This window comes from Rhipicephalus microplus, chromosome 3 (genome assembly GCF_043290135.1).
Source record: "Rhipicephalus microplus isolate Deutch F79 chromosome 3, USDA_Rmic, whole genome shotgun sequence".
NCBI classification, from domain to species: domain Eukaryota; kingdom Metazoa; phylum Arthropoda; class Arachnida; order Ixodida; family Ixodidae; genus Rhipicephalus; species Rhipicephalus microplus.
Genome location: NC_134702.1, coordinates 518,079 through 545,836, shown reverse-complemented (window position 1 = coordinate 545,836; position 27,758 = coordinate 518,079). Strand labels below are relative to the sequence as shown.

General features: G+C 45.3%; 1 protein-coding gene and 1 non-coding gene across 3 annotated transcripts in view; both read left to right on the top strand.

Moving 5' to 3' along the window:
* Nucleotides 1-27,758, top strand: part of LOC119184597 (uncharacterized) — a 328,559-nt gene that overhangs the window by 214,141 nt on the left and 86,660 nt on the right. For both annotated transcript variants that reach the window (XM_075888702.1, XM_075888703.1), the window contains 2 exons: nt 10,351-10,423; nt 10,476-10,570. In XM_075888702.1, coding sequence (XP_075744817.1) covers nt 10,351-10,423; nt 10,476-10,570 — 168 coding nt within the window. The remainder of the gene's footprint in view (nt 1-10,350; nt 10,424-10,475; nt 10,571-27,758) is intronic.
* Nucleotides 22,771-22,843, top strand: TRNAT-CGU (transfer RNA threonine (anticodon CGU)). Its single transcript has one exon. It is a non-coding gene; the product is annotated as a tRNA-Thr (tRNA).

Here is a 27,758-nt window from a genome sequence, read left to right as displayed (position 1 = left end):
GTCACGCTCTTTCTCTATGATTATTTCTTCCTGTGGTGCTTTAGGCGTCTAGAATTACCCCTCAGTAGTAGTAGTCGTAGTGTGTAACCGGTCTTAGATTTTGACCTCAAAGGTGGTGCCGATGGGAGATTTCTCCTGTGCGTTGTTGAACAATAAAAAATTCGCAGCGTGCGCGTTAGCTAAAAGCCGAATTCTCCTGTCTCTCGTTCCCCATTAGCAGCCATTGGCATGTACATTGAGCACTATCTGAGAAGAAAGGGTTGCTACGTTATACTCGCCGGGCGTAACATCCTTGGGTTTAGAAAGGTTTAGTGAGCGTTGGGCCGCAGTGCCATGAATACAGTGAACTAGTATATACCATGAACTCGAGGTGGTTAAAGGTGGGAAGTAGACACGAACCGCAAGCCGTAAGAAAGTGTGCGTGTGCCTCCTCTCGTTCAGTCCTTGAAATTTCCGCTAGATGATGGTGCTTTTATATGAAGAATATATGATGAAAAGATGCGAGATGGTAGTACTTGGAGTGTTGAATAGGTGGACCAACGGACACGCAGACAGATGCATAGACGGGCGCACGGATGGCTGCACGGACGGATGGAGGCATGGACGGACGCAGTAGCGGATGCACGGACGAACGCAAGGACGGACGCACAGATGGACGTGCGGACGCACGAACAGACACACGCACGGATGGGCGAGTGGACGCATGGGCGGCCACACAGACGCACGCATGGACGGATGGAAGCATGAACGAATGGATGGACGGATGCTTCGCCCCACTCTCCATCATTCACTCCGTGGATATGCTGCCATTTTTTTTATTTTTGAGGCACAAAACAGAAAAAAAGAAAATAAATCATCATAATGTCTGAGATGCAAAAATAATCCTAGAATGTTTTTAGTGCGACGGCAATCATTGCAAGAATTCTCGCTAGCCTTCACAGCGTTGCACTTGATGTAGAAAACGTAACATAGGAAAAGACATTCGTTGAACACATTACCATGAGATCAGAGGTGTCGCGCTTATGTAGGTGCCATTATAATTCATTATGATTTTCGAATATGCATAATCCCCCTTTCTCCCGCCCTTCCCCTAAGTGCGATGCTGAGCTCGATTGTGCTGCTACTCGATAATCTGTGTGTTCGTGCGATTACGTCACATTTGACAATCTGCTCTTGGCGAAAATGAAGAATTTCCTTAAGGGAACACTTCGTGGGAGCTTAGTTCACCATGATGTAGGCAGTAGCACAAAGATGGTGAACGAAGACGGGAAACAGCGTGAACCAACTCATACATTATCACACGTCGTCCCATATACTAGGTGGTCCACGTAATTCTCATAAAAAGTTTTAGAAATACCATGTGCTCTAGGAACTTCTAACTCTGCTATATTAGTCTGAATCATCTGTTCAGCTGATCACCAACAAGAAGCACTTTATTTAGATAGCCCTTTTATTGTAGTTGGAGATCGTGAAGTTTAGTAAATAACCTCAGGATTCTCAGGTTGTCTTGTGCTGAAATTTACCTAGCTGTTTTTGTAGCGTAAGCTACATTGGCTGAGGTTGAGCAGTTTCGCGTGGCAAAAAAAAAACAAAAAAAAAACGACGCGCTCGCGCGACGCTACATCAAGCCAAAGCCAAGGTCGCTACATAAAAAAAATGCAGCATATCCACGGGATGACTGATGGAGAGTGTGGCGAAGCATCCGTCCGTCCATTCGTTCTTGCTTCTTTCCATCCATGTGTCTGTCTGTGTGACCGTCCGTGCGTCCACGCGTCCATCCGTGCGTCCGTTCCTGTGTTCGTCCATGCATCCGCCCCTGCGTCCGCCCTTGCGTCCATCCGTCCGTGCAGCCATCCGAGCGTCCGTCCACGCATTTGTCTGTGTGTCCATTTGTCCATCTAGTCAACACTTCAAGTACCACCATCTCGCATATTTTCATCATATATTCCGCATATAGAAGCACCACCATCCAGCGGACATTTCAAGGACTAAACGAGAGGTGGCACACGCACACTTTCTTACGGTTTGCGCTTCGTGTCTACTTCCCACCTTTAACCACTTCGAGTTCATGGTATATACTAATCTATTGTATTGAACGCTCGCTATAGTTTTCTAAAACCAAGGAGGTTACGCCCAGCGAGTATAACGTAGCAACCCTTTCTTGTCAGGTAGTGCTCAATGTGCATGCCTATGGCTGCTAATGGGAAATGAGAGACAGGAAAATTCGGCTTTTAGTTAACGCACGCGCTGCGAATTTTTTATTGTTCAACAACGCACAGGAGAAATCTCCCTCCGGAACCACCTTGCAGGTCAAATAGATGTTACGTACTACGACGAGGGACGAACGGGTGCCGCTTTAGAAACCTTCGCCCCTAAAAAGAAAGTTAGCGGCGATGCCAGTGCACTCAAACGCTTCAAAGCGTTTGGTTGATGTCATGTTCAATCGTTATTCTAGGACCTGAGTGAGTCATAAGGACAGGGAGAGTGTGTGTTTGTGTATGCACGTGCGTACGCGCGTGTGTTTACACTTCAGTGAAGCGATGCTGGTTTCAGTCTGCCAGCTGTCACGGGGGTACCTTTCGTCGTGGCGTTGAAACGACGGCCACAGTTGGCGGGTAGTAGGTGAAAGACGCCATCTGCGTTTGTCCTACTTGATTTTCATCAGCCGATTTCCACCGACTCGCACGACATACAACACACGCACGAGGCGACGCTGACTCTACTTGCGCGAGCAATTTTCTCGCTTTTTGCAAGCATGGATGAGTGGCGTCGTCTGGTATCGTCTTTCGAACTATTGGCAAGATGGAGGGAGTGGAACCGCCACCTTAAGCACTGAGCTTCAAAAGCAACAAAAGCAAAAGAAGCACGCGTGGTGCCCACAGCAAAAGCGCAGAAAATGCGCTGTTCTAGCAGACAATATAACCCGGCATGCTATGAGTGACGTCATCACGTAGGTGGAGCCACGGTATGTCCTCGAGGCCAATAGTGTATAGCGCATTGTAGACCTGAACTAGAGGTGTTGAAAGGTTGGAAGTAGGCACGAAGCGCAGGTCGTAAGATAGTGCGCGAGCGCCACCTCTTGTTTAGTCCCTGCAATGTCCACTGGATGGCGGTACTTCTTACGCTGAATATATGGTGAAAAGATGAGAAATGCGGTACTTGGTGTGCTCACTACATGGACAGACAGATGGACGCACAGACAGACAAATGCACGGACGGACGAACGGATGGACGCATGAATGGTTGGGCGGATGGATGGGCGGACGCACGAACGGACGGATGGGCGGACGCGCGGACGGTTGCACAGACAGACGCACGAATGAACGTAAGTAAGAATGACCGGGCGGGTGGACACTTCGACCACTCATCATCATGCACTCCATGGATATGCTGTGATTTTTTTTTTCGTTACCGCACTTCGCTATACCAGCACAAGTTCTCTGAACAGGGTCTCACACACTTAAAAGAACGTAGGGAGTTGACGGCGATGGTCAATGAACGACCATATTCACCCCTTATGCACTTCCCATACCTCTTCGTACGTTTTAAAGACGATAGTCTTTCTTGGGATACTTTGACGCAAATTTTTTCGTCTGCCTGTCGGGCGACTTGACTGTTTGTCACTCGAAATGACTTGTCTTTTTATCTTTTATTCTGCTTGCTTTTATTTTCAAAATACAGCCACGTCTGCAGCGCCCACCAATATCACTCTGGCTTCTGCGTTCATACTTGCGCATGTATGAAGTAAAACATGAACACGTCAATATACTGTGGCGTCTTTCTTTATATTGTAAGATTCTTTTGTAAGTAATCCTAAGGAACGTAGCGTTTATTACACAACGCAACGCTATGCACGAAAAGGTGGGTGTTTCCAAATGTAACGTTGTGTGTTTTCTGTGCTTTCCAAAGATGATACTAACGTTTTAAGTGCGAAGCATTTCTTAGCGAACTTCGGCGATTTTGAGCGTATATATCTATCTATCTAGCCGCCTACGACGTTTAGCTCTCCTGGCCGTTTGGATAATGCTGTCGCTGCCAAACTTGGCAACGACAGCATTAATGCTGTCGGTTAATGCTATCGGATAATGTTTGGATAATGCTGTCGTTGCATAACATGACTATATGAGGAGCATATTTGACTAGTCATACCATGAAAATCATGACGTGTATGTCATGAATGTCAAGATTTACTTTTAATGGGCTTGCTGCTCGTGACGTCGTTTCATTCACATGACAAGTTGCGAAACTGGCACGGTATGCCATGATTGCATGGCGAACACAAGTGACAGACCCTAACATGAAAATCATGACACGCGAGTCACGTAACAACATAGCTACATGCCACGCTGATGGTGCGCTTGTGACCGTTTTGCGAGCTTCACTTTTACCAAATTCGGTATTACGCGACGTGAATGGATGACGAAGGTATGAGACTGGTGCAAACATGTTAAACATAAGATGCTTGTCATGTTCGTGAAGATACAAGGAGTTCAACCGCTACAAATACTGCTATTACAAACGAAAATTTTAAATTTTAGGAGCGGAAAACAGTGTGAATCTGTGAAAACAACAACAGTCGGACCACGTGTTTTTTACGATCGCTTGTAGCTTCGTTATATTCTTCCGGGAAACTTCTTACTTATAAAGTTGAAAGACCTTAGGGTAGACCTGACGCTACTCAAGTTTGATCAGACTAGGTTTAATAGTTCTAGAGTTATTCCGCAATCAAAATTAAGCCTAATCACTAAAAAGATTAAATTGGTAATATCACCTCGCAAACGCATTTAAATTTTGTCCGCTTAATATAATAATAAACCGCACCCCATAGGCTACCAGGAGGCCCAATTCCGTACACTCTAGGCCCTTAATTAAAGTGGTAATCAGCAAAAAGCTCATTTTCTTAAAACAAATTTTCAAAAGAAGCTACAAATGCCACCAAAGAATAGCTAATATCTTCTTTTAGAACACAACAGTGCGGTTTTTTCCGTGTAAAAATAATTTTGATAGCTTAAGGTAACCGGAAGATACGGAGTTAGAAAGAATATAACGAAAACCGCTAATAAACGTGTGGCGCCCGCGTCTTCCCTCGCTCAGAGGAGGAGGGTGGCTCACTGCTCGGGAGAAAGGTACGCCCGTCAGATCAGTCTTGAACAACGTGTTTTTTTTTTCTTACGATCGCTTTTAACTTTGCTAATAACCTAACGGGAAACTTCTAACTCATACAGTGCAAAGCCCTAATTGTAGACCTGTCGCCGCTCAGGTTTCATCAGGACAGGAGTAATAGTACCGAAACTATTTCGTGACCAAAATTAAGCCTAATCACTAAAAGATTAATTTGATAACACCACCTCACAAACGAATTTAAATTTTGTCCGCTTAATATATTAATAAACAGCACCCCGTAGGCTAATCGGAGGCCCAACTCCGTACTCTCTAGACCCTTAATTAAGGCAGTAATCAGCAGAAATCTCATTTCATTAAGACATTTTTATAAAAATAACCACAAACTTGACTGATACACCGCTGAAACCTACATTTAGAACATAACAATCCGGGTGCGGCGATGGCGTAGTGGTTAGAGCATCCGCCTCGCATGCAAGAGGTCCGTGGTTCAAATCCCGGGCCGCGCAGTTCCCAACCGGAAAAAAAAATCCGCGTGTTGATGGAACTGCATTAAGAGGCCTGGGGTACGGCCTCACCGGTAACCACCGCCGGGAACGCACTGCCTCACCAGAGAAGGATTGGCCACCCTGGTGCAGTATCTGGCCACTACCTCCCACATGCATACGTCAAATAACTCACGGCCCTCAGTTCCTAGCAGCTGCGAAGCAACTGACCATGGCGGCGGTCAGATCTGCAACGCAGCAGAGGGTGCTAAGAATCTCTGGACTACAGGCCGCCTTTGGAACCTAAACTTGGCAACGTTTAACGCTAGAACCTTATCTAGTGAGGGAAGTCTAGCTGTACTATTCGAGGAGCTAGAGGGTGTTAAATGGAATATAATAGGGCTCAGTGAGGTTAGGAGGACAGATGAGACCTATACTGTGCTACAGAATGGGCACGTCCTTTGCTATCGGGGCTTGGCAGACAGAAGAGAACTGGGAGTGGGGCTCCTAATTCACAGAAACATAGCTAGCAACATAGAGAAATACTATAGCATTAATGAAAGGGCGGCAGGCATTGTAATTAAACTGAATAAAAGATACAAGATGAAGGTAGTACAGGCTTACGCGCCTACATCCACCCATGATGACGCTTCAGTTGAAAGCTTCTATGAAGACGTGGAATCGGCAATGAGTAAGGTAAAAAAAACACACTATACTATAGTGATGGGCGACTTTCATGCAAAGGTAGGGAAGAAGCAGGCTGGAGACCAGGCAGTAGGAGATTATGGCATCGGTACTAGAAACGCCAGAGGAGAGCTACTAGTAGACTTCGCAGAACGCAATAATTCGCAGATTTTGAATACTTTCTACCGAAAACAAGAAAACCGCAAGTGGACATGGAGGAGCCCTAATGGCGAAAATAAGAACGAAATAGATTTTATAATGACTGCACACACAGGAATCGTGCAGGATGTGGAAGTGGTTGGCAGGGTACGATGCAGTGACCATAGAATGGTACGGTCTCGAATTCGCCTAGAATTGAAGAAGGAACGACAGAAACTGATACGCAAGAAGCCAATCAATGAGCTATCACTGAGAGGGAAAGTACAGGAATTCAGAGTGTCGCTGCAGATCAGGTACTCGGCTCTTAGTGAGGAAACCAACCTTAGCGTAGATACAATGAATGATAATCTAACGAGTATCATTACGGAGGGTGCAGTGGAAGTTGGAGGCAAAGTAGTTAGACAGGACACTGGCAAGCTTTCCCAGGAAATGAAGAACCTAATTAAGAAGCGTCAAAGCATGAAAGTGTCAAGCACAACAGACAAAATAGAACTGGCAGAGCTTTCGAAGTTGATTAATAGGCGTAAAGTATGCGATGTAAGAAGGTATAACATGGAGAGAATTGAACACGCTCTGAAAAACGGAGGAAGCGTCAAAGCAGTGGAGAGGAAACTTGGGATAGGCAAAAATCGTATGTATGCACTAAAAGACAAAGAAGGCAAAATAACTACCAATATGAATAGGATAGTTAAAATAGCGGAACAGTTTTACAGAGACCTGTACAGTAGCCGAGACAACCACGACCTTAATACTATAAGAACTAGCAGTAACCCAGATGACACCCCACCAGTAATGATAGAAGAAGTCAGAAAAGCTCTGGAGAGCATGCAAAGAGGCAAAGCTGCTGGTGAGGATCAGGTAACATCAGATCTGCTGAAAGATGGAGGACAGATTGTGTTAGAAAAACTAGCCACCCTGTTTACGAGGTGTCTCCTGACGGGAAGGGTACCAGAGTCTTGGAAGAACGCTAACATCATCTTAATACATAAGAAAGGAGATGACAAGGACTTGAAGAATTACAGGCCGATATATATATATATATATATATATATTATATATATATATATATATATATATATATATATATATATATATATATATATATATATATATATATATATATATATATATATATATATATATATATATATATATATATATATATATATATATATATATATTATATATATATATATATATATATATATATATATATATATATATATATATATATATATATATATATATATATATATATATATATATATATATATATATATATATATATATATATATATATATATATATATATATATATATATATATATATATATATATATATATATATATATATATATATATATATATATATATATATATATATATATATATATATATATATATATATATATATATATATATATATATATATATATATATATATATATATATATATATATATATATATATATATATATATATATATATATATATATATATATATATATATATATATATATATATATATATATATATATATATATATATATATATATATATATATATATATATATATATATATATATATATATATATATATATATATATATATATATATATATATATATATATATATATATATATATATATATATATATATATATATATATATATATATATATATATATATATATATATATATATATATATATATATATATATATATATATATATATATATATATATATATATATATATATATATAAAGAAAAGAAGTGTATAGCTAAGGGCTTGTTTTATTTATTTATTTATTTACTCACATTACCTTACGGGTTCCCGTAGGGACACTGAGTAAGGGGGCGAGAAAAGAAAACAAAAATATAACAGAAGCAACAGAGTACAAAAACATTACAATGTGGTAATATAACATAATGTATAGAGGAAAGGCATGCAAAAACAATGTAGTTACAATGGTGGTGTCGAATACAAAGTTGAATAAATGGTGGCGAAACATGAGCATGAGGAACTAAGTCAGAACACAGTTGCAGATATGTACAGGTATACAGAGCTATATTTTATGGAAAGTAATGCTGGTATACTTGGTTGCGGAATATTGTATGGTCAGTGATTGAAACTATTGTGTTAGGAAGATCATTCCATAGTGTAACGGCTGTGCGCCGTGCTGATAAGTTAAATGCTTGTGTGCGGCCGTAAATGCGTTTGAAACTTCGCTGGTTGTTTAGTCGATTTGACATGCGCACGGGGGTTTCTAGGGGAAGAGGGAATAGATAAGGGCAGTGTACATATTTGTGAAGTAAGCAAACGATTGCAACAGCGCGACATGTTTCCGAGGGTTCGAGAGAGTTATCAAATTTTATTCGAATTGCACTAAAATTACCGCTATATTTCTGAGAGATGAAACGTGCAGCACGGTTTTGAATTGATTCGATCATATAAATTAAGTTTTTTTGATAAGGGGACCAAACAGATGAAGCGAACTCAAGTTGAGGATGGACGTACACTAAATAGGCTAGTTTACGGACATTCGTAGGTCAGCGTTTCAAATTAAAACGTAAGTATCCCAAAGTTCTGGAGGCTTTTGCACAAACAGTAGTTATATGCAGGGACCAGGAAAGATTGTGAGTTAGATGCACGCCCAGATACTTGTATGAGGAAGCTTGGGAGACAGGCAAGTTGTTTAGGATATATTTAAAGGGTGAAGTGTTACGCTTGCGACTGAATGATACAAACTTGCATTTGGACAGGTTAAGGGCCATAAGCCAGATTTCACACCAATGCGAAATAGCGTAGGATCGTTTTGAAGAGCTATGTGGTCAGCGTCTTTCGTGATGGCGCGGAAAACAATACAGTCATCCGCAAATAAACGCATTCTGGATGATATATTACGTGGCAAGTCATTATTGTATATTGTTACACAACACGAGCACGGTCACACTCGGGCGTACTCTGTAACCGTTTGCGTAGTTGATGGGAGAAGAGTCTCGAGGGTAACGCTGGATGGCGGCCGAACAATAAATAGAAGGGGGAGAAGCCAGCGGTGTCGTGGCGTGACGAATTGTGCGGGAAAGTGACAATATCAAGAATAAAAGGGGTCCGAGAACACTACCTTGAGGAACACCAGAAGTTACATGACAACGGGAAGAGGAAAAACTATTAACTACTGTAAATTGTTGACGGAGAGACAGGAACTTACGTATCCAAGTTAAAGATAGTGAGCGTAGTTTAAGGGTTGATAATTTTGATATTAGTCGACCATGCGCACCGCGATATAAGGCTTTTGAGAAATCCAGGAATATACAGTCGGTCTGCTGATTAGCGTCCATGTTAAAATGCAAGTCGGTAGTAAATTCTAGCAATTGCGTGTCACAAGAAAAGTATTTTCGTAATCTATGCTGGTTGGGAAAGAAAAACTTATTACTTTCAAGATAACTGAAAACATGCAACGCAATAATGTGTTCAAGCATCTTACAGCAGATGCATGTGAGAGCTAATGGACGATAATTATCTGGTGAGTGTTGTCGTTTTTAAAAACGGGGATGACTTTAGCAACCTTCCAATCGGCCGGTAGGTTCCCTGACTGTAAGGATTGATTAAATAATTAGCATATTATCTGAATTGAAATTAATGAGGTGTTTTGCAGCATTTTCGAATTGATGTTATGAATGCCGGCCGATGTAGACACATTGAGGTTAGCAATGAGACGTGAAATGCCATCAACAGTATTGGTAATGGGTTCCATATAGCGCCAGTCCGTCTTTTGACACAATATTAATGAAAAGTAACAGACAATTGGCATTATTGTCATTAGCATAATTGTCTGTAAGATCTCATAATATATATATCTATATATATGTGTGTGTGTGTGTATTTTTCATTTCAGGCATGCAACACAGGCAGCATCATCGTAGGATACGGCAGCATGACCAGCTACGCCACTACACTGGATCACACTGGTAATTCACTTGACTGATATATAGGAGGCGCATGACATTGGTGTCATTTCAGAGCGCCCTGCAGCGCACGCCAAGTATGGACTGGTGGTTTTCAATCGACTCACAAACATCGTCTTCTCTATCCTCTGGCTTCTCTGCCTCAGCATCGTAAGTTAATCAACAACGATCTCGACACTAATCTTATCTTTAGCATTATATCCAATCTAATCCCATCCAATCCAAATTCAAATTTTATTTTCGCATTGCCTAAAGCCCAGTACAGTGCAATGTTCATGCGAAAATAGAAGCTTATAAAAAAGCTGCACATGTACAGCTTGACTAGGCTCTGGTCCCCCGTACAACAGCAGTGACAGTGCGAAACATATCGGTATCGAAAATATTCTTGTCCACAATGTAGTAACGTAAAAACAGAAGTAACAAACATCAAAACAGAATAACAGCAAAAAAAACTGTGTCTATTGAAAAAAAAAACGGCAAAAAAAAGCCACGCGACTGCCATGTGCGTTTAGGAGAAGTGCTACTCAACTGCTTCATAGGCTTGTCTATCCTGTTGTTTCTTGGGCGTTCACCAATCCTGAATGTGTCACTGCATTTGCCCCGAGGCAGCCACCGTTCGGGCACACTTTTGTTAGGGCCTTCTCTGAGCTTTTTGTTTTCGCTTCCTCTCGGGCACAAGTTAGGCCGACAAACCATCGTTGATTTTATTTACATGATAGACTGGTTTTCTGTCTGTCCCATAGTAGCGTCTGTCCTATCTAGTAGCGTATTTCTGATGCATTGTTCAATGTAGCAGCACTTACATGTTAAATACATGCGGCACACTACAGCCAAATAACGCAATGAGGGCTGCTTATTGCCAAACTTATTGCTTCGTTCTTTCGTGTACGAATTATTTCACACGACTTAGCGGGTTTATCAAGGGCGGAGGATAACACTTTCACATGAATTCTTTGTTCTAGCTTCTTTAAAAAAGCAGAGAGCGAACATTATGAGAACCTGTTCTTGGTTTTTAATCAGTGGCTACTGAGTTATTACAAGTCGCAACGAAACTCATTTACTCCGGCGCGAGAAGAATGCTCAATTATATGCTCGTATGTTACGACCGGAGGCAACGAAAAGACCACGTGCAGGCGCCCAGAGTCATTGTGGCTCTGGATCTTAAAAAAGAATTTGATACCATACTCCACGATCACATCCTCGAAGCCATTCCCAAGCTAGATCTCAGTAGGCATTTCTTTAATTTCGTAAGGCAGTCCCAGTCAAATAGAACCGGCACCATCAGTACATTGGAGCAGTTTCATGTAGGCAACACGGGCACTCCTCAACATAAGTAGGACGGCTCTAGCGAGGGATCTTTATAACAACAATGACATTGGCTCCGCCATCTATCCCGACGAGATCACTCAACGAGATCTCGTGGTGGTCTGGTGGGCCACACCAAAAGTACGCCCCAAGAAGCTGTACACCCGTTCGAGAAACACATTTCTCGTATGAATCTCGTGCTATATCAGGCAACAAGTCTGAGCTGCTTGTCTATCGACCCAATGATAGACAAAGAGATAAGCCCTAATGAATGGGTACCAACCCCGGAGATCGACATAAACCTGTTCACGAACAGCGGCGCGAAAATATCGCGCAAACACATTATACGAGTGCTAGGCATGTTCATCTCTGAGAACGGCAGGAATGCAGCTGCGATACAGAAGCTGCACCATCACACTGCTGCCACCGTTCGGCGTATTCAAAGGCTCGCAGGTAGAGGAGAATGTATCAAAGACAACCTGCTCCTCTTAAGTCATATCAATTACGTCGCCTCTATGCACGCTAGGACTTATGCCGAAAAGACCAAACCAGAAGTCTTGATTCGACAGACTGTCTTAAAGGTGGTGGGACTTCCTTCTCGAACGAGTACCATGAAACTCGAGGTGTTGGGTGTTCATAAAAATCTCGAGGAATAATCGAAGCGCAGCGCACTGCCCAGATTTTCAGACTCAGATCGAGCACTCTCGCCGGAAAGGCGATTCTATCTAGAGCAGATATCACCTCTCCTCTGACTAAAGAAACTGCAGTTATACTTCCACACTGTAAGGTCGACAATCATTGTTGGTCTTCTACGAAACATGAATCCGGGTAGAGGAAAAGCGAGGGCTAAACCCCTCCTCTCTTATTTTAACAACAAAAGCAAAGACACGCCCTTCGCAGACGCATCTCAGTCGGAACCAAATAGCTTTGGGGCCGCAGTGGTAGACATGAGCGTCCGCACCATTAGTGCCACCTCGGTGAGGACCAAGTACATTGGGGTAGCAAAACTGGTCGCTATCTCTCTTAACGAATTCGTTCCCTCATCAGGTCGTTTGACCCAAATCTCTTTGGCTGCTTACAGAAGTATTACTAACGGCACAGTATTTCCTCACGAGGTGACGTAGTTCGCCGCCGACATGGACGCCTTCGTCTCCGGCGTCACCAACCTCAACAAAAGGGCTCACGCTAGGGCGCGAGGACTCATTCTCCACCCCAGGCTAACGAGCCCCCCACATACTGCGGGGGAGGGGAGTGATGATGGCGCCGACGGGGACCCGTTGACTCCCTTTCATGAGTTATGTTCGCACTACAGATAAGGCAGGAAATCCTTCCCGGATCCGCACAGAGAGCTTAAAGGAGACAGCAGATAGCTTTCAGAACAAAATAGCACCTTTCCGTCGCCAGTCACTCAGGCACTGTATACGGACATTTACCCTAACTGTTCGGCATGCGATCAGCTCACCACCTTCCCTCATTTGATGTGGCAGTGGCTCCGCTTCCGCGTTTTATCAAGGAAACATCACGTAAACGAGACAGACTTCTTAGAATGTATCGCAAGGCTAAACCTTGCGAAACACGTCCGGGTGGTCCAGGGAGATTGTGAAGCGGTGCAGCCCTCGGTGGGTTAGGAACGTTTTTCCCAGGACGCAAATAAATGTCACCTGTTAGACATGCAGGCTTCGTGACGTTGGCGGCCTATACTCGCTAAAACATGTGACGACGAATGTGACGAAGGAGAAGGGAGTGTGAAAGTATGCCCGAAAAGCTCGATTCATTTCGCGAACCTCGCCAGTGGCTGAGATTTTGTTCTTATTTTCATCGCCCTAATGAGGCGAAGGTTTCCGTAGGCTTACTGAAACATTTTACTTTGATCATTTTCAAAGTAGCAGGTTGAGCAGCGACGAAGCTAGCACTGAAGTCACGCTGCTCTGGAGTATGCGTAACGTGTAAGTAGTGTGTGATGTACTGCGCTAGACCGACTCCTACTGGAATTCGGTACTGCTGCCTTTTAAGGGCATACAAGCTCCACGCGCGCATGTCGGAGCACCGAAAGAGTTATCACTCCGACAGTAGAAAGGTTTAGTTTGTACGTGACGTCGCTTCAGCCTTCGAATTCACCTCAGCTTTCGAGAGTTTGCGGCTGGCATAGGCTAATACTTTCTCTTGGCCGTTTTGCCACTGAACTAGGATGGCGCCGAGGCCCGCATTACTCGCATCGGTATGAACTTCAGTGTCAGCTGTCTCATCCAAATTGTCAAGGATGGAAGAAGCTTGCAGACGTTTTATTAGCTCATCAAAGGCTTTCTGATGTTCGCTTGCCCACATAAACGGCACAACGTCTCTTGTTAGATATGTAAGTGGTTCAGTAATATTCAAAAAAAATAATTCCGCAAACACCCTATAGTACGCACATGAACCCAAAATGCAGCATACTGACTTTTTATCTGTGGGCGTCGCGAACCTCGTAACAGCTGCTGTCTTTTCGGGATCCGGGGGAACGTCTTTGAAACTAATCACATGCCCAAGGAATCGCAGCCCTTCAAAGCTGAAGTGACGGTTTTCTGGTTTGATTGTCAAGTCTGTCGAGCAGATGACTTCCAGTATCATGCGCAGTCCCTCCATATGTCGGTCGCAAATACGACGACATCATCCAAGTACACTAAGTATCACCGCCACTTCAATCCTGCGAGTGCAGCGTCCATAATTCTCTGAAACGTCGCGGGCGCGGTACACAGGCCGAATGGAAGCGCTTTAAATTGGCAGAGGCCATCTGCCGTTACGAATGCTGCTTTTTCACAGTACCACTAATCCACACCTATTTGCCTATATCCGCTCTTGAGATCTAGGGAGGAGAAAAATTTTGCCCGGCGCAGCCGATTGAGTCTATCATCGATACGCGGCAGCGGTTACACATCCCGTTTGGCTACGCTGTTCAGTTTGCGATAGTGGACGCAAAATGAAAGCGTATTATCTTATTTCATTTTACTTTTTTGTAAAATTCTGTCAACCTTTCAGAAACCAATACAGGGAGTGGGTAATACAAGGGGAAAGTACATTGTACAAGACGTCCACTAGAAAGTCATAATAACTAACACAACAGTGTTGTAAGTCTCGTAATAAGGGAGGAAATTGTTGCAATGTACACTAAATCAAACTGGTCATTATTTATGACAACCAAAGCAGCAAGCAATACGTAGGCCTCGTAATCAAGATTGCAAGAAATGAAGTTCTTTTAAACAAGCACAACGGGAGGTGCCCGTGGGCTGTTGGAAGGCTGGATGACGTCCTCAGAAAGCATCTATTCTACTAGCTTTTTTATGATTTTCCTCTCCCTTTGTGACACCCTATATGAGTGTTGGCATATTGGTCTCGTAGCCTCCTCTGTTACGATCCTTAGCTTCGCAACCAATGTGCGTCGCAGCTTCGATGATGTATAAAAGCAGTGAATGAATTCTTTTATCAGGGCGCATTTAGGTTTCTTTCGACTTTCCGCGAGGTTATTGTTAATAACTCACGCCTCGACGCTGCAAGTGACTCGTGGAGCGGTTGATGTAGTCTTTAATTAAGCTGCACAGTTTAGTCATTGTGCAGAACTCAAGGAAATAGGCGATAGCCATACCTTGAGCGACGTGTTCCTTTCCAAAACTCGTTAGTAGGACATCCGCGCAACCATTCGCTATAGGAAAATGGTCACTAGCGAGGATGATTTCCTTTCTCAAAAAAAAAAAACTTACATTGCCACCCGCTATACCTTTGTGGTTGTGGAATGCCTCATTCTAGACAAGCACCATTATACTGTAGCGTGGCGGCACCGCTACGTCATCAACAACGCGCAGAGCAGTAAGGCGTCGCTCCTCGGCTTCTTCACAGGCATGGTTTGTGCAGCCGGAAATGAGACACTCGATCTACGCAGGTTAATTATGGTGTCATTAGCTTGCAGAAAATACATTCTTAATATGAGATCTCTCGAACAATGTGGCAGCACAGTTAAGCCTGTAACGTAAGTAAAGCCTCGTATTTCGAGCCTGGCCGTGCATCTGCCAAGGGGCGTAATAGTGTGACCAAGTGCCACACGTATCTGCGACCCACTCCATTTCGTCAGTCTTTTTTTTTCATTTCCTTTGCCATTTCGTAACTCATTACCGAATAATCAGCGCCGATGTGAACTGATGCATTCAGCTCGTATCCGTCAATTTTTAACCGTCAGTCTCAAGTAATCTTTGCGCTGCTGCTCTTATCCGCAGCAAACATAGCATCGTCAACCAGAAACCATGATGGAGTGTCTTCATAATTGTCGTTATCAGCAGCCTCACCTCTTCAGGTCGCTTGCTTCAGTTTTTCTGGTGTGGGTTTGGAGAACGATGCCATCTGGAAGAAACACGTAGGCTGGGTGCACGGTAACGCGTGGGAGGTGGTAATCTTGATTGATTCTGGCGTGCAGTGAGTGTAGTTTGGCGCGTCGACAAGTATTTTTCGATCTCTGCTGGCCGTTAAAGGGCATGGTGCGTACAATGGAGTTCAACAGAGTTCAGTTCAGACTGGCAAGGTGGATGGACATGTTTTGAGCGCTACCGATCGACTGCGCAGATAAGTGGTTTTTGTATGCTTCGAGCTTACCTTTAAAATTAATAAGGCAGCAGTTAAAACCTTTGTAACACTTATTAGGTTGTACGGCTTTTTCGGGGGTCGGTCACCCGGTATTTACTAGTTTGTGTGTGTGTGTTTGTTTCTTTGTGGGTTTTTTCGCCACCCTGTGGGGGAAGTGCACGTACATTGAACACGCAAGTTCTTTTAGTAGAACTTAGAATTTCTCTTTTTCGTACGGCAGGGTTCGTGTTTTGTAATTATCGAATGAGACAATTCATAAGGACAATTGCTGTCGGAAAGACATGGTTAAAAAAGCTGTAAAGTGTTCACGATGCGGGGTAAGATTGCAAATGAAACCATGTGCAGAAGCGAATAGAGAGGAGGCTGACACCAAGTGCAGACAGTGTGAGGTCGAGGAAAAAATGGAGAAAGTGATGGCTGCCCGCAGTGAACTGCTGATGAGACTCACCGAGTTGGAGACTGCGTTTGCGACAGAGCAAGAGAAAACGAGGGCTATGGGAGAAAGACTGAAGTCGGCCGAGGAGGCACTAGCCAAGGTGAAGAAAGGAGCGGCCGACGGAAAGAACAGAAGGGCACCGGCAACCAGAACGGCGGAGAAGAAAGAGCAAGCAAGTTTGGAAAAAACAAGTTCAGTCGGTTCAATGGTCACAAGACTTAGCTTCAGCAAAATGGCGGTGTGGCTATGAGGGGACAAAGCAGCCGGTGCCACAGGTGCAAGTAACCCTTAGGTGCAGGACGCTCCAGCTGAAAAGTCACAGCATGTGATAAATAACTTGAATTGAAATAACTTGAATTGATAATACCTTGAATAACTCGAAATAACTTAACTTCATAAACTTGAATTTAAATCGACGCGCAGAAGCAATCAAACAGAGGGTAAGAGGTGACAGGGTTGCAGTAGAGACGTTCCCAGGACGCAAGCTGCAAACAGTGATGAGGCAAGCGAGTGCAAAGCTCAAAACTACAGCTGATGGACGAAACCTCGTGATAATTTCAGGCGGTTTAAACGATGTCTTAAATGAAGATACGGCAGCACTAGCGGCCACACTGGTAAAAGGGGTGATGACGTGCGCGCCACGTCTCCTCAGGTACATACAGGTAGTGATATGCACGATACCGGAGGTACCGGTGCGTGACGGCAACTTGCAAACAACGGTTGTCAACGCAAACCAAGAGATATGGAGGAGTAGTCGAGAGAAAGGCTTTGAGGTAGTGGAAACAAACAGAGAGGTGCATAGGTGGGGTGGTTTTCAACGAGACAGAATTCACTTCGATGGGCGGCTAGGTCATGAGGTGGGTTGGCGACTTGCAGGACGCGCAGTAGCCTTTTTGGGGGGCACGTGGGCCCTTCGGGGTGCATGATAGCTAGTAACGAGGAAAACAACCAGGAAGACTCTTTGACAAGCGGTATGGTCAGATACAATTCCAATGTGGCACCAATATCTAAGACACGTAGAGTCCAGGGCAGATATAGTCGTAGCTACGAGGGCCAAGCCAATTCAAACGTAGGGTATATTAACATGCAGGGTGGCAGGAACAGGCTGAAATGGCAAAAAATAGAAGAACAGCTAAGGGAGGAGAAGCCGATGGTATACGGTTTTGTAGAAACACATCTTAGGGACATGGAACAACCTCCCAACAATCCGGACTACGCCTGGTAATATTGTAGTAGAACAGAAGGCAGCAGAAAGGGGGGTGGTATTGGGGCATTCGTTCATAAAAGTAGACTGGCAAAGGGTCAAGAAAGAGTACAAAGAACCTTTATGGCTAAAATAGAAAGTGGCAGGGCAAATGACACTTCATGGTTTGGTGTACTTGAGGACGGGAGCAAAGGCCAGAGAGGAAAACCAGGCAATGGTGCAGTGTATACCAAGGGACATTGACAAATTAGGAGGAGAGTGCGAGATAATTATACTAGGAGATATGAATGCGCTCATAGAAGATATATATGGTTATGCAGACCCACCAGGTAAAATGATCATGCATGTGTGTGAAAGGGATGATTTGATCATTTGAAACTACTGAGAAGTGTGCAGGGCAAATAACACGGGTGGTATGAAGGCTGCAGTCGATGATAGATTATGCACTGATGTCACTTATGATGTATGATAGGCTCAGGGGAATGCACATAGATAAATGTAGCTCCAGAACTCAGGGTAGTGATCCCAAACGTATCAAGCTAAGCTTTGGAAGAGCAGGAGAAGAGGGAAGGAGACAATATGAGCAACTACAGGACATTTTTTATTCAGAAAGGCAAATAGAAATGGCTCCTAAACAAATTGAGAAAGTAATCACTGAAGATAAGAAAACGGTGCGGACATGCACGAATCTAATTAGACTGTTTGAGCTAGAGCTTGCTAAGGCTTGTGACAAGTCACCCCGGAAAAAAAGACACAAACCCAAGAGTTGCTGGGATGAGGAAGTTAAGGGAGCTATAGCAAAACGTCAGGAAGCCATGATAAGCAGCGGGGTGAACCGACAGATGATGTTGAAAGAAAATAAGACATTTTTCTAAGCTGTAGACGGGAAGCATCTCTTTTGATCAATGACAAGATTTGAAGAAAGGGGGCTCAGTGGCTGGCAGAAGTACATAAAAAGGATAGAAAGGCAGCTGCGAAATTTCGGAACCATCTAATCTCCCTAAGAAAAGAGCCGTTTTTAGAGCAGAGCTTTATAACTACAGCTCAAGGTGCTAGGCTAGAAGGGGACGAAGGTATTAAATATATAAGAACGAAGGTGACAGAAAAAATTCAACAAAGAAATGCCTTATGCACCACAATAGACAAGAATGAATCAAGTGGCGAAATGGCTCCATTTTCACAACGAGAGTCTGAAAGGGCTGAGAAGAGGGTTTTTAGTAATACATCAACAGGCCCAGATGGCATTCCAGTTATGCTGATAAAAACATTGGGTCCGAAGTCTAAGCAGACTTTGAGAGAGGCAGTGAGCAGAATAATAATCGATGGTGCAGTCCCCGATGAATGGAAACTTAGCAGAATGAGCATGATCTATGAAAGAAAAGAGGACAAAGCTGACATAAATAACTACCGTCCTACAACACTGACACCAGTGGTCTACAGGTGGCCGATGCAGATTATAAAGGAAAGAATGCATGCATGGATAGAGGATCATGGGATGCTGAGGGAACTGCAGAATGGGTTTCGAAGACACAGGAGGTTGGAAGACAATTTGTTCTCATCGACGCAATGCATCTAAATAGGAGAAAAGGAACACAGGCCCATGTGGCTAGCATTTTTGGATATCAAGGGAGCGTACGATAGATGGTTCAAGAGGACTTGTGGGGAATACTGGACACACTAGGTGTGGCACATGCAGTCACTAATCTTTCAAAGGAGATCTATAAAAGTAACAACGTAGTTATAAAATAGAAAAAAAACAGGCATCCACGCCCACAGAGATAAAACGGGCGCTTATGCAGGGGTGTCCTTGGTGACCCTTGTTATTCATGTTGTACCTACAAGAATTAGAGGCCAAATTATAGGGGAGTGGACTTGGCTTCAACCTCTCTTTCATCAAAAAAGAAAAACGCATTGAACAGGCACTACCAGCATTGAAGTTCGCAGATGATATAGTGCTAATGACCGACAACAAGGAAGATTGGCAGAGATTGATGGACATCTACGGTAATAAGGGAGATAGGTTATAATTCAGATTCAGTAGGGGAAAATCGGAAGTCATGATTTTCAATGGTAATGAAGGTAGTGAGCTTAGAATACAGGAGGTCATGCTAGAGACGACAGATAAATACAAATATCTGGGCGTATGGATAAGCAATGGGACCAAGTACCTAAGGGAACACAAAATATACGTGACAGCTGAAGGTAACAGAAATGCAGCCGTGATGAAAAATAGGGCACTGTGGAATTACAATAGGTATGATGTTAGGAGAGGAATATGGAAAGGGGTCATAGTTCCTGGTCGGACGTTCTGCAATGTGGTCTTGTGAATGAGATCAGAAGTTCAAGCAAGAATAGAAATTAAGCAACGTGGAATAGGTAAAATTGCCTTAAGAGCTCATGGGTATACACAAAATCAGGGAGTACAAGGTGATATGGGATGGACATCATTTGAGGGAAAGGACTACGGTAGCAGCAACATAAAATTTGAAAAGCGATTGAGAGAAATGGGGGAGGAGCGTTGGGCTAGGAAGGTTTTCAGCTACTTGTACATGAAGAATGTTGACACAAAATGGAGGAAGCGAACCAGAAAATTGATGGGTAAATACTTAGAAAACAGCAGGGGGTCAAACGAAAAAGAACTATCGGTTAAGAAGAAGATGAAGGAAGCTGATATCAATATGTTCACAATTTGCATGATGAGTCCGCACTAGAGATCTATCGAACTTTTAAGCAGGCAATTGACAAGGAAAGGTTCTATGATAATACTCGGGGTAGTTCTCTACTGCTTGAGACCAGGACGGGAGTATTGCCAACCAAGACATATCTTGCAAATACGAAGGGGTAGACAGGGTATGCAGTGCGTGTGGAGAGGAGAAGGAAACTGCTAAACACTTGATAATGTTCTATAAAGGACTCCACCAGATAGTTCAGGATGATGGCGCAGAGTTTTTCAAAGCACGGGGGTTTAGGGACAGGGAGGGCAAAATAGACTTTAAGCGGGTAGAATTAACTAGACAGAGGTTATCTGATTGGTGGCTAAAGTCAAGGCACTAGTAAAAATTGAACCCTTCACTGCAAAGTACCTGTCCTAAACCTCCCTATTTTAAGGGAAAAATAAATCTCGTTTTTGATTCATTATGCATTACAGCTTGGTGGCTTTAGCCACCGCCCAATCTAAAGGGTACTGCCATATCATTCCATCCATACATTCAAAGCCCCATAATCTAGCCTGTCAGTAAGGGCAGAATCTATACAGGTGACCTGCTTCTCCGCAATGAAAACACAAAGGCCTGCGTTCATGGCCACGCCAGATGTCCATTTTCGGGGGTATTCGATCCATGTACCGAGCTGTGCTACGCGCTGGTGGCAGGTAGGTATCCGTCGGTTCCGGTGGATGAGAAGTGATATGCACTGTTAGTGGGTAAGGAGCCGCCATCGTCCCTGCTGCATTGATGTGCGCCGCAGGTCACCTGCGTACCTCTGAATACATTGAAATGCGTCGGATTGGCTACGGCTCACACTCCAGCTCCCGTATGACCTGCCTCAGTCTCGAACTAAGTCGACGACAGACAGTGCTGCTGCAGTGTGAGGTGCTTGCAACTTGCTGACCTCTTCTCTGATCCCCAATCTAATGAGTTCTCACAGGGCTTCCATGTCATTCCAAGGGCCTCCTCAAAAGACATTGGCAGGGCCACAGTTTATGTCGCGATTGTACGGCTGAGGCCGCTGTTCTAGCGTCTTCTCGATGGCTGTCGCTTCGGAACGAAACTGAGCGATTGTGCGTGGTGGGTTGCGGACGAGAACAGCAAATAGCTCTTGCTTCATCCCACGCATGAGATGACGCAGCTTCTTATCTTCAGCCATGTTGGAATCCGCACGCTTGATCAGGCGCAAGATGTCCTTGATCTACATCACGACACTTTGATTGGTAAGCCGGTTTCGCGTTTCAAGAGCAGCCTGCGCCTTTTCTTTGCGATCGGTGCTGGCATAAGTAGCCAGCGCTTTTCGTCTAAATTCCTCCCGGGTACGCTAAGTGGTCCTATGGTTCTCAAACCACGCCTTTTCAAAGTCCTCCAAAGCAAAGTATACACAGCGGAGCTTCTCCCTCTCGTCCCAACCATTCAAACTTGCCATTATCTTGAATAGGTCTAGGGAATAATCGACGGCTACTTATGAGTCGCCATGAAATACCGGCGGCTGGTGCGGCCGATTGATCACCATGTGCACCGGTGTTAACGGAGTGGTCATGGTGGCAATGTCCATTGTCTGAGTTCCATTGGCGTGAAGTAAAGACGTCTAATCTTAGGCGAGTGACCTCAAAGACGACGGCAGGCCCTCTGGTGCACAGGTGTTAGCTCCACAGGATCGACTCGCTGATGGTCGGGGCTACACAGTGTTTCGTACGTGGGGCTTCGATTCATAACCCGCACCTCCACCAGAAATGTAGCAATACTGAAGTACACAGGCTTATAAAACAAACCTATTTATTAGGGCGAACCTGTGCCCACAAGTTATGGTAACTGTGAGCAAACTGCGAGTCCGTTGAACACCGAATAAATCTCAGAACACCTTTCCTTTTCTTCACCAAAAGCTCGAGCACGTGAAGCATGCGAGCTGGGTCTGGCCAGGTGATCGTGCTACCAGTCTCTGTGTGTGCGGTGCGGTGAAGGATGCCCTAATAGAATGCGGCCAATATATATATATATATATATATATATATATATAGAGATGGCGCTGACTGTCGCTCCTACTTCTAAATTCACAGATAAACCCAAAAAAGTGGATGGAGGGAGGGCCGCTGTGATAGCTCAGTGGTTAGAGCATCGAACGCGTAATTCGAAGGTCGTAGGTTCGATTCCTGCTCACAGTTGGTAATTTTTTCATCCACTTTTCTTTCTTCTTTCTTCTTATTTACATTCCATTGGTTCTAATAACTTCCCCTGTACATTCCTTGGCATTACTGTCTGTTATATCTCATTAATATTGTGTTAAAACACGGAAAAACGAGCCCTTAGGTATACACTTCTTTCCCTTATATATATATATATATATATATATATATATATATATATATATATATATATATATATATATTGATACGTGTATGGAACTGTCGCCCCGACACAGCTGAATTGGCACCCAAATGAAGAAGACGACAACGTGGTTGTAGTGGGTGGGACTCTCGAGCTTCTCCCGTTGGCCTGCATGACTGTGCGCTCTTTAAGCCGTTAGCAAGACCAGCTCTCGGTAAATAAATCTTCCCCGTAACATCTTTTGCTGGAAGGTGCGGGGTCTTCACACAACCCGGCTCTGGAACTCCGCAGTGGACGCCAGCTTTGTCCAGCCGCGATGCCTGAAACTGGCACTCAGGCCTCGCCATCCGCGCCGGCTCCATCACCTGTGATTCCCCCCCCCCCCATCTTCTCGACCCTGGCATGTTTTCCGGGACGGACAGCACGGACGTCGAAGAATGGCTCGCATTATTCGAGCGCGTCAGCAAGTACTACAGGTGGGACAAAACGCTTATGCTGGCAAATATTCTATTCTACCTACGGGGTACGGCACGCGCCTGGTATGACACGCATGAAGAAGAATTAACCAGCTGGGACACATGCAAGCAAAAGCTTCGCGATTTGTTCGGTCGGTCCGTTGCTCGTCAGATGGCAGCCAGGCAGGAACTCGCGTCGCGTGTTCAATCATCAACGGAGTCGTACGTCACGTACATCCAAGACGTACTGGAACTATGCCGGAAGACTGACAAAAACATGTCTGAGGCGGACAAGATCAGCAACGTGTTGAAAGGCATTACTGATGATGCTTTCAACATACTAATGTGCAAGAACTGCACCACTGTGGACTCCATCATATCTGAATGCCGACGATTTGAACAAGCTAAAAGCAGGCGAATCACCCACCACATCGCGAGACTGCCAAACACTGCTGCGACTTCGTCTTGCGAGGATTCTGCAGCACCCCGTTCACTTGCGCCTCCTGCCAATATCGCAAGGATTGTTCGCCAGGAGCTGGAAGCCATGGCACCCACTTCCTATCAGCCCCCTGCGCAAGACAACTGGGCAACAGTCTCGCTTATTCAAGCCGTCGTACGCCAGGAGTTTGCTAGCCTGGGCGTCCAGGTTCCCCAGCCCGCCAGACTTATGCCGCAGCCCATGAGCACTCCTGTCCACAACGCTGACCACCACTCTGCTCTACTTGTCGCTGCGGCAGCTTCGACTCCTCGGTTTTCACCACGCTACCTAAATCCATCTGAGTGGCGCACGCACGATGATCGACCCATCTGCTTTTCTTGCTCTCGAGTTGGGCACATCTCCCGCCATTGCCGCAACAGGTGGTATTTCCGGCCAAGCTTTCGTAATGTCGACTGCCGTCAGGACCGTGGACACTATTTGCAACCCGGTTTTCCGGATAACCATATTCAGGACCCTTCAGCTCGCCGTTCGTCTCCACGCTCCGAACCGTCCTACGCTGACGTCGTCGCCCAAAGAAACTGGTCTAGCCGCTCGCCGTCACCTCAGGGTCGGCTGTCACGCTCCCAACAACGCCGCCGCTCTCCATCACCGGCTTATTCTGGCCATTCCCCGGGAAACTGACGAGTGCAGCTCCTGGAGGTGGCGCTGCGTTGACGACTGGGAACGAAAACCCTCAACTGGCTACAAATTCAAGACGCAATTTACTTCGGGTGTTCGTTGATGGCCACGCCGTTACTGCTCTAATTGACACTGGTGCCCAAGTATCTGTTATGAGTTCTACACTTCCATCTCGCCTGAAAAAAGTTCTCACACCAGCTATGTTCTCTACTGTTCGAGTTGCCAACGGAAGTCGAACATCGGTGCTTCGTATGTGCACTGCCCGCGTTACTGTTGCTGGCCACCACACTTCCGTTCTCTTCGCAGTCCTCGATGCTTGCCCACACGACGTCATCCTTGGAATTGACTTCTTAACCGCCCACTCCGCCCTCATCGATTGTTCTACCGGTATCTTACGGCTCGAATTGCCTTTGTGCTCCGATTTCACTCCTCCAAGTCGCACTCTGCTACGATTTGTGGAGTCTCTACGGCTACCGCCCCAGGCTGCTATGTACGTTCCTCTGCCGCCCTTCCCGTCCGTTCCTGATGGAGACTATCTGGTAGCTCCCCTCATTGATTTGACCCTTACGCACCACATCGAACTACCACATACTATAGTGGTTGTTGCTAACAGAACGGTGCTACTTCCAGTTCTCAACTTCTCTACGTCGACCCAAATTCTACCCCAAGGCATCACTTTAGCCGATCTTTCCACCCTCGATGAATGTTCGATTTGTTCTTTTACACCTGACACTAAGACCATGGCGAAACCTGTCATCACGTCGCAAAATAAGGCGTTCCTCGACAAAATGATATCCAGCGACCTCTCACCTTCCCAAGTTGCGGCGCTCCGGGGTGTTCTGTTTTCTTACCTGGATATCTTTGACGTCGACGACCGTCCCCTGGGCCGCACAAGAGCCGTAACCCACCGCATCGACACCGGCGACGCCAGTCCACTCCACAAACGCCCTTATCGCGTGCCACATGCTGAGCGCCAAGTTATACAGACGGAGGTCGAGAAAATGCTGAGTAAAGACGTCATTGAGCCTTCATCGAGCCCTTGGGCCTCCCCTGTGGTCTTAGTTAAAAAGAAGGACAACACCTGGCGCTTTTGCGTCGACTATCGCCACCTGAATCGGATCACCAAGAAGGACGTTTATCCTTTACCCCGAATCGATGATGCGCTCGACTGCCTCCACGGCGCCAACTATTTCTCGACCCTTGACCTTCGATCCGGATACTGGAAAATTTCGGTCGACGACCACGACCGCGAGAAGACAGCATTCATCACACCCGACGGCCTTTACCAATTCAAGGTCATGCCTTTTGGGTTGTGCAATGCCCCGGCTACTTTTGAACGTATGATGGACTCTCTTTTTCGCGGTTTCAAATGGTCGACCTGCCTTTGATATCTGGATGATGTAATAGTTTTCTCGCCCGCCTTCGAAAGCCACCTGTCTCGTCTCTCGGCAATTCTTGACGTTTTTCGTTGCGCTGGTCTCCAACTGAATTCGCTGAAATGCTCATTTGGACGTCGGCAGATTAAACTACTGGGCCACTTTGTTGACGCTACTGGTGTTCAACCCAACCCTGACAAAGTCCGTGCAGTCCGAGAATTCCCGGTTCCGCGTTCCACACAAGAAGTTCGCAGTTTTATTGGGCTCTGCTCATACTTCCGCCGCTTTGTCTTCAACTTCGCGGATATTGCTAGGCCCCTCACGGATCTCCTCAAAAATAATGTGGCCTTCTTTTGGAGAAGGGACCAAGAACATTCCTTCGCGTCGCTAATTACCGCCCTCACATCACCACCTGTGTTGGCTCATTTTGATCCAACGGCTCGAACAGAGCTTCGCACCGATGCAAGCGGCCATGGCATTGGTGCTATACTCGCTCAGATACAGAATGGCACCAACCGTGTGATAGCCTACGCTAGCCGCCTTTTGTCGCAAATGGAACAAAATTATTCTATCACTGAGCGGGAATGCTTAGCCCTCGTTTGGGCTATTGCGAAATTCCGTCCGTACTTATACGGACGTCCATTCACAGTCATCACGGACTATCATGCGCTTTGCTGGCTGTCGACACTTAAGGACCCTACAGGAAGACTCGGCCGATGGGCACTTCGATTACAGGAGTACACGTTCTCGGTTGTTTACAAATCTGGAAAGCTGCACAGCGACGCTGACTGCTTATCCTGGCACCCCGTTGATCCACCTACCTCCACTGATTTGGAATCCGATGCCTGCGTTTTAGCCATCACTGACTTTTTGAACGTGGCTGACGAACAGCGCCGAGATCCATCGCTGCTCACCATCATTGACCGCCTTCAATCGCGTTATGCTGACCCTTTTCTTAGCAGATACCTGCTTCAAGACAATGTTTTGTACCGCCGCAACTTACACCCCGACGGCGCGGAACTTTTACTCGTCGTACCGCATCACCTGCGAAAGGATGTTCTGCGACAATTCCACGACGCTCCAACTTCTGGACATCTAGGAGTCTCCAGAACTTACGACCGCATTCGACGACGAGTATTCTGGAAGGGTCTGTACCGCTCTGTTCGCCGTTACGTCACATTATGCGACCTCTGCCAGCGCCGAAAGAAGCCTACGACTCCCCCTGCCGGTCTTCTTCAACCTATTGAAGTTCCAACCGAGCCATTTTATTGAGTGTGGTTGGACTTGCTAGGTCCCTTTCCTACTTCTACAACTGGAAATAAATGGATTGCAGTGGCTACAGACTATGCCACTCGGTATGCAATCACTCGAGCGCTACCAACCAGCTGCGCAACCGACGTTGCCGACTTCCTGCTGTACGACATTATTCTCCAGCATGGCGCTCCGACTCACCTGCTCACAGACCGTGGTCCCTACTTTCTATCTCGTGTGGTTGATGATCTACTCCGATCTTGTGCTACCCGTCACAACTTCACCACATCTTACCACCCTCAGACTAACGGCCTTACGGAGCGCCTAAACCGCACATTGACGGACATGCTTTCCATGTACGTATCTACCGACCACACTGATTGGGACATAGCTCTTCCGTTCGTAACCTTCGCCTATAACTCGTCGCGTCATGAAACAGCGGGCTACTCCCCTTTTTATCTACTCTTCGGACGTCATCCCTTACTGCCCTTCGACACACTGCTTTTATCAGACCACCCATCCTCCACTTCGTACGCTCAGGATGCGATCACCC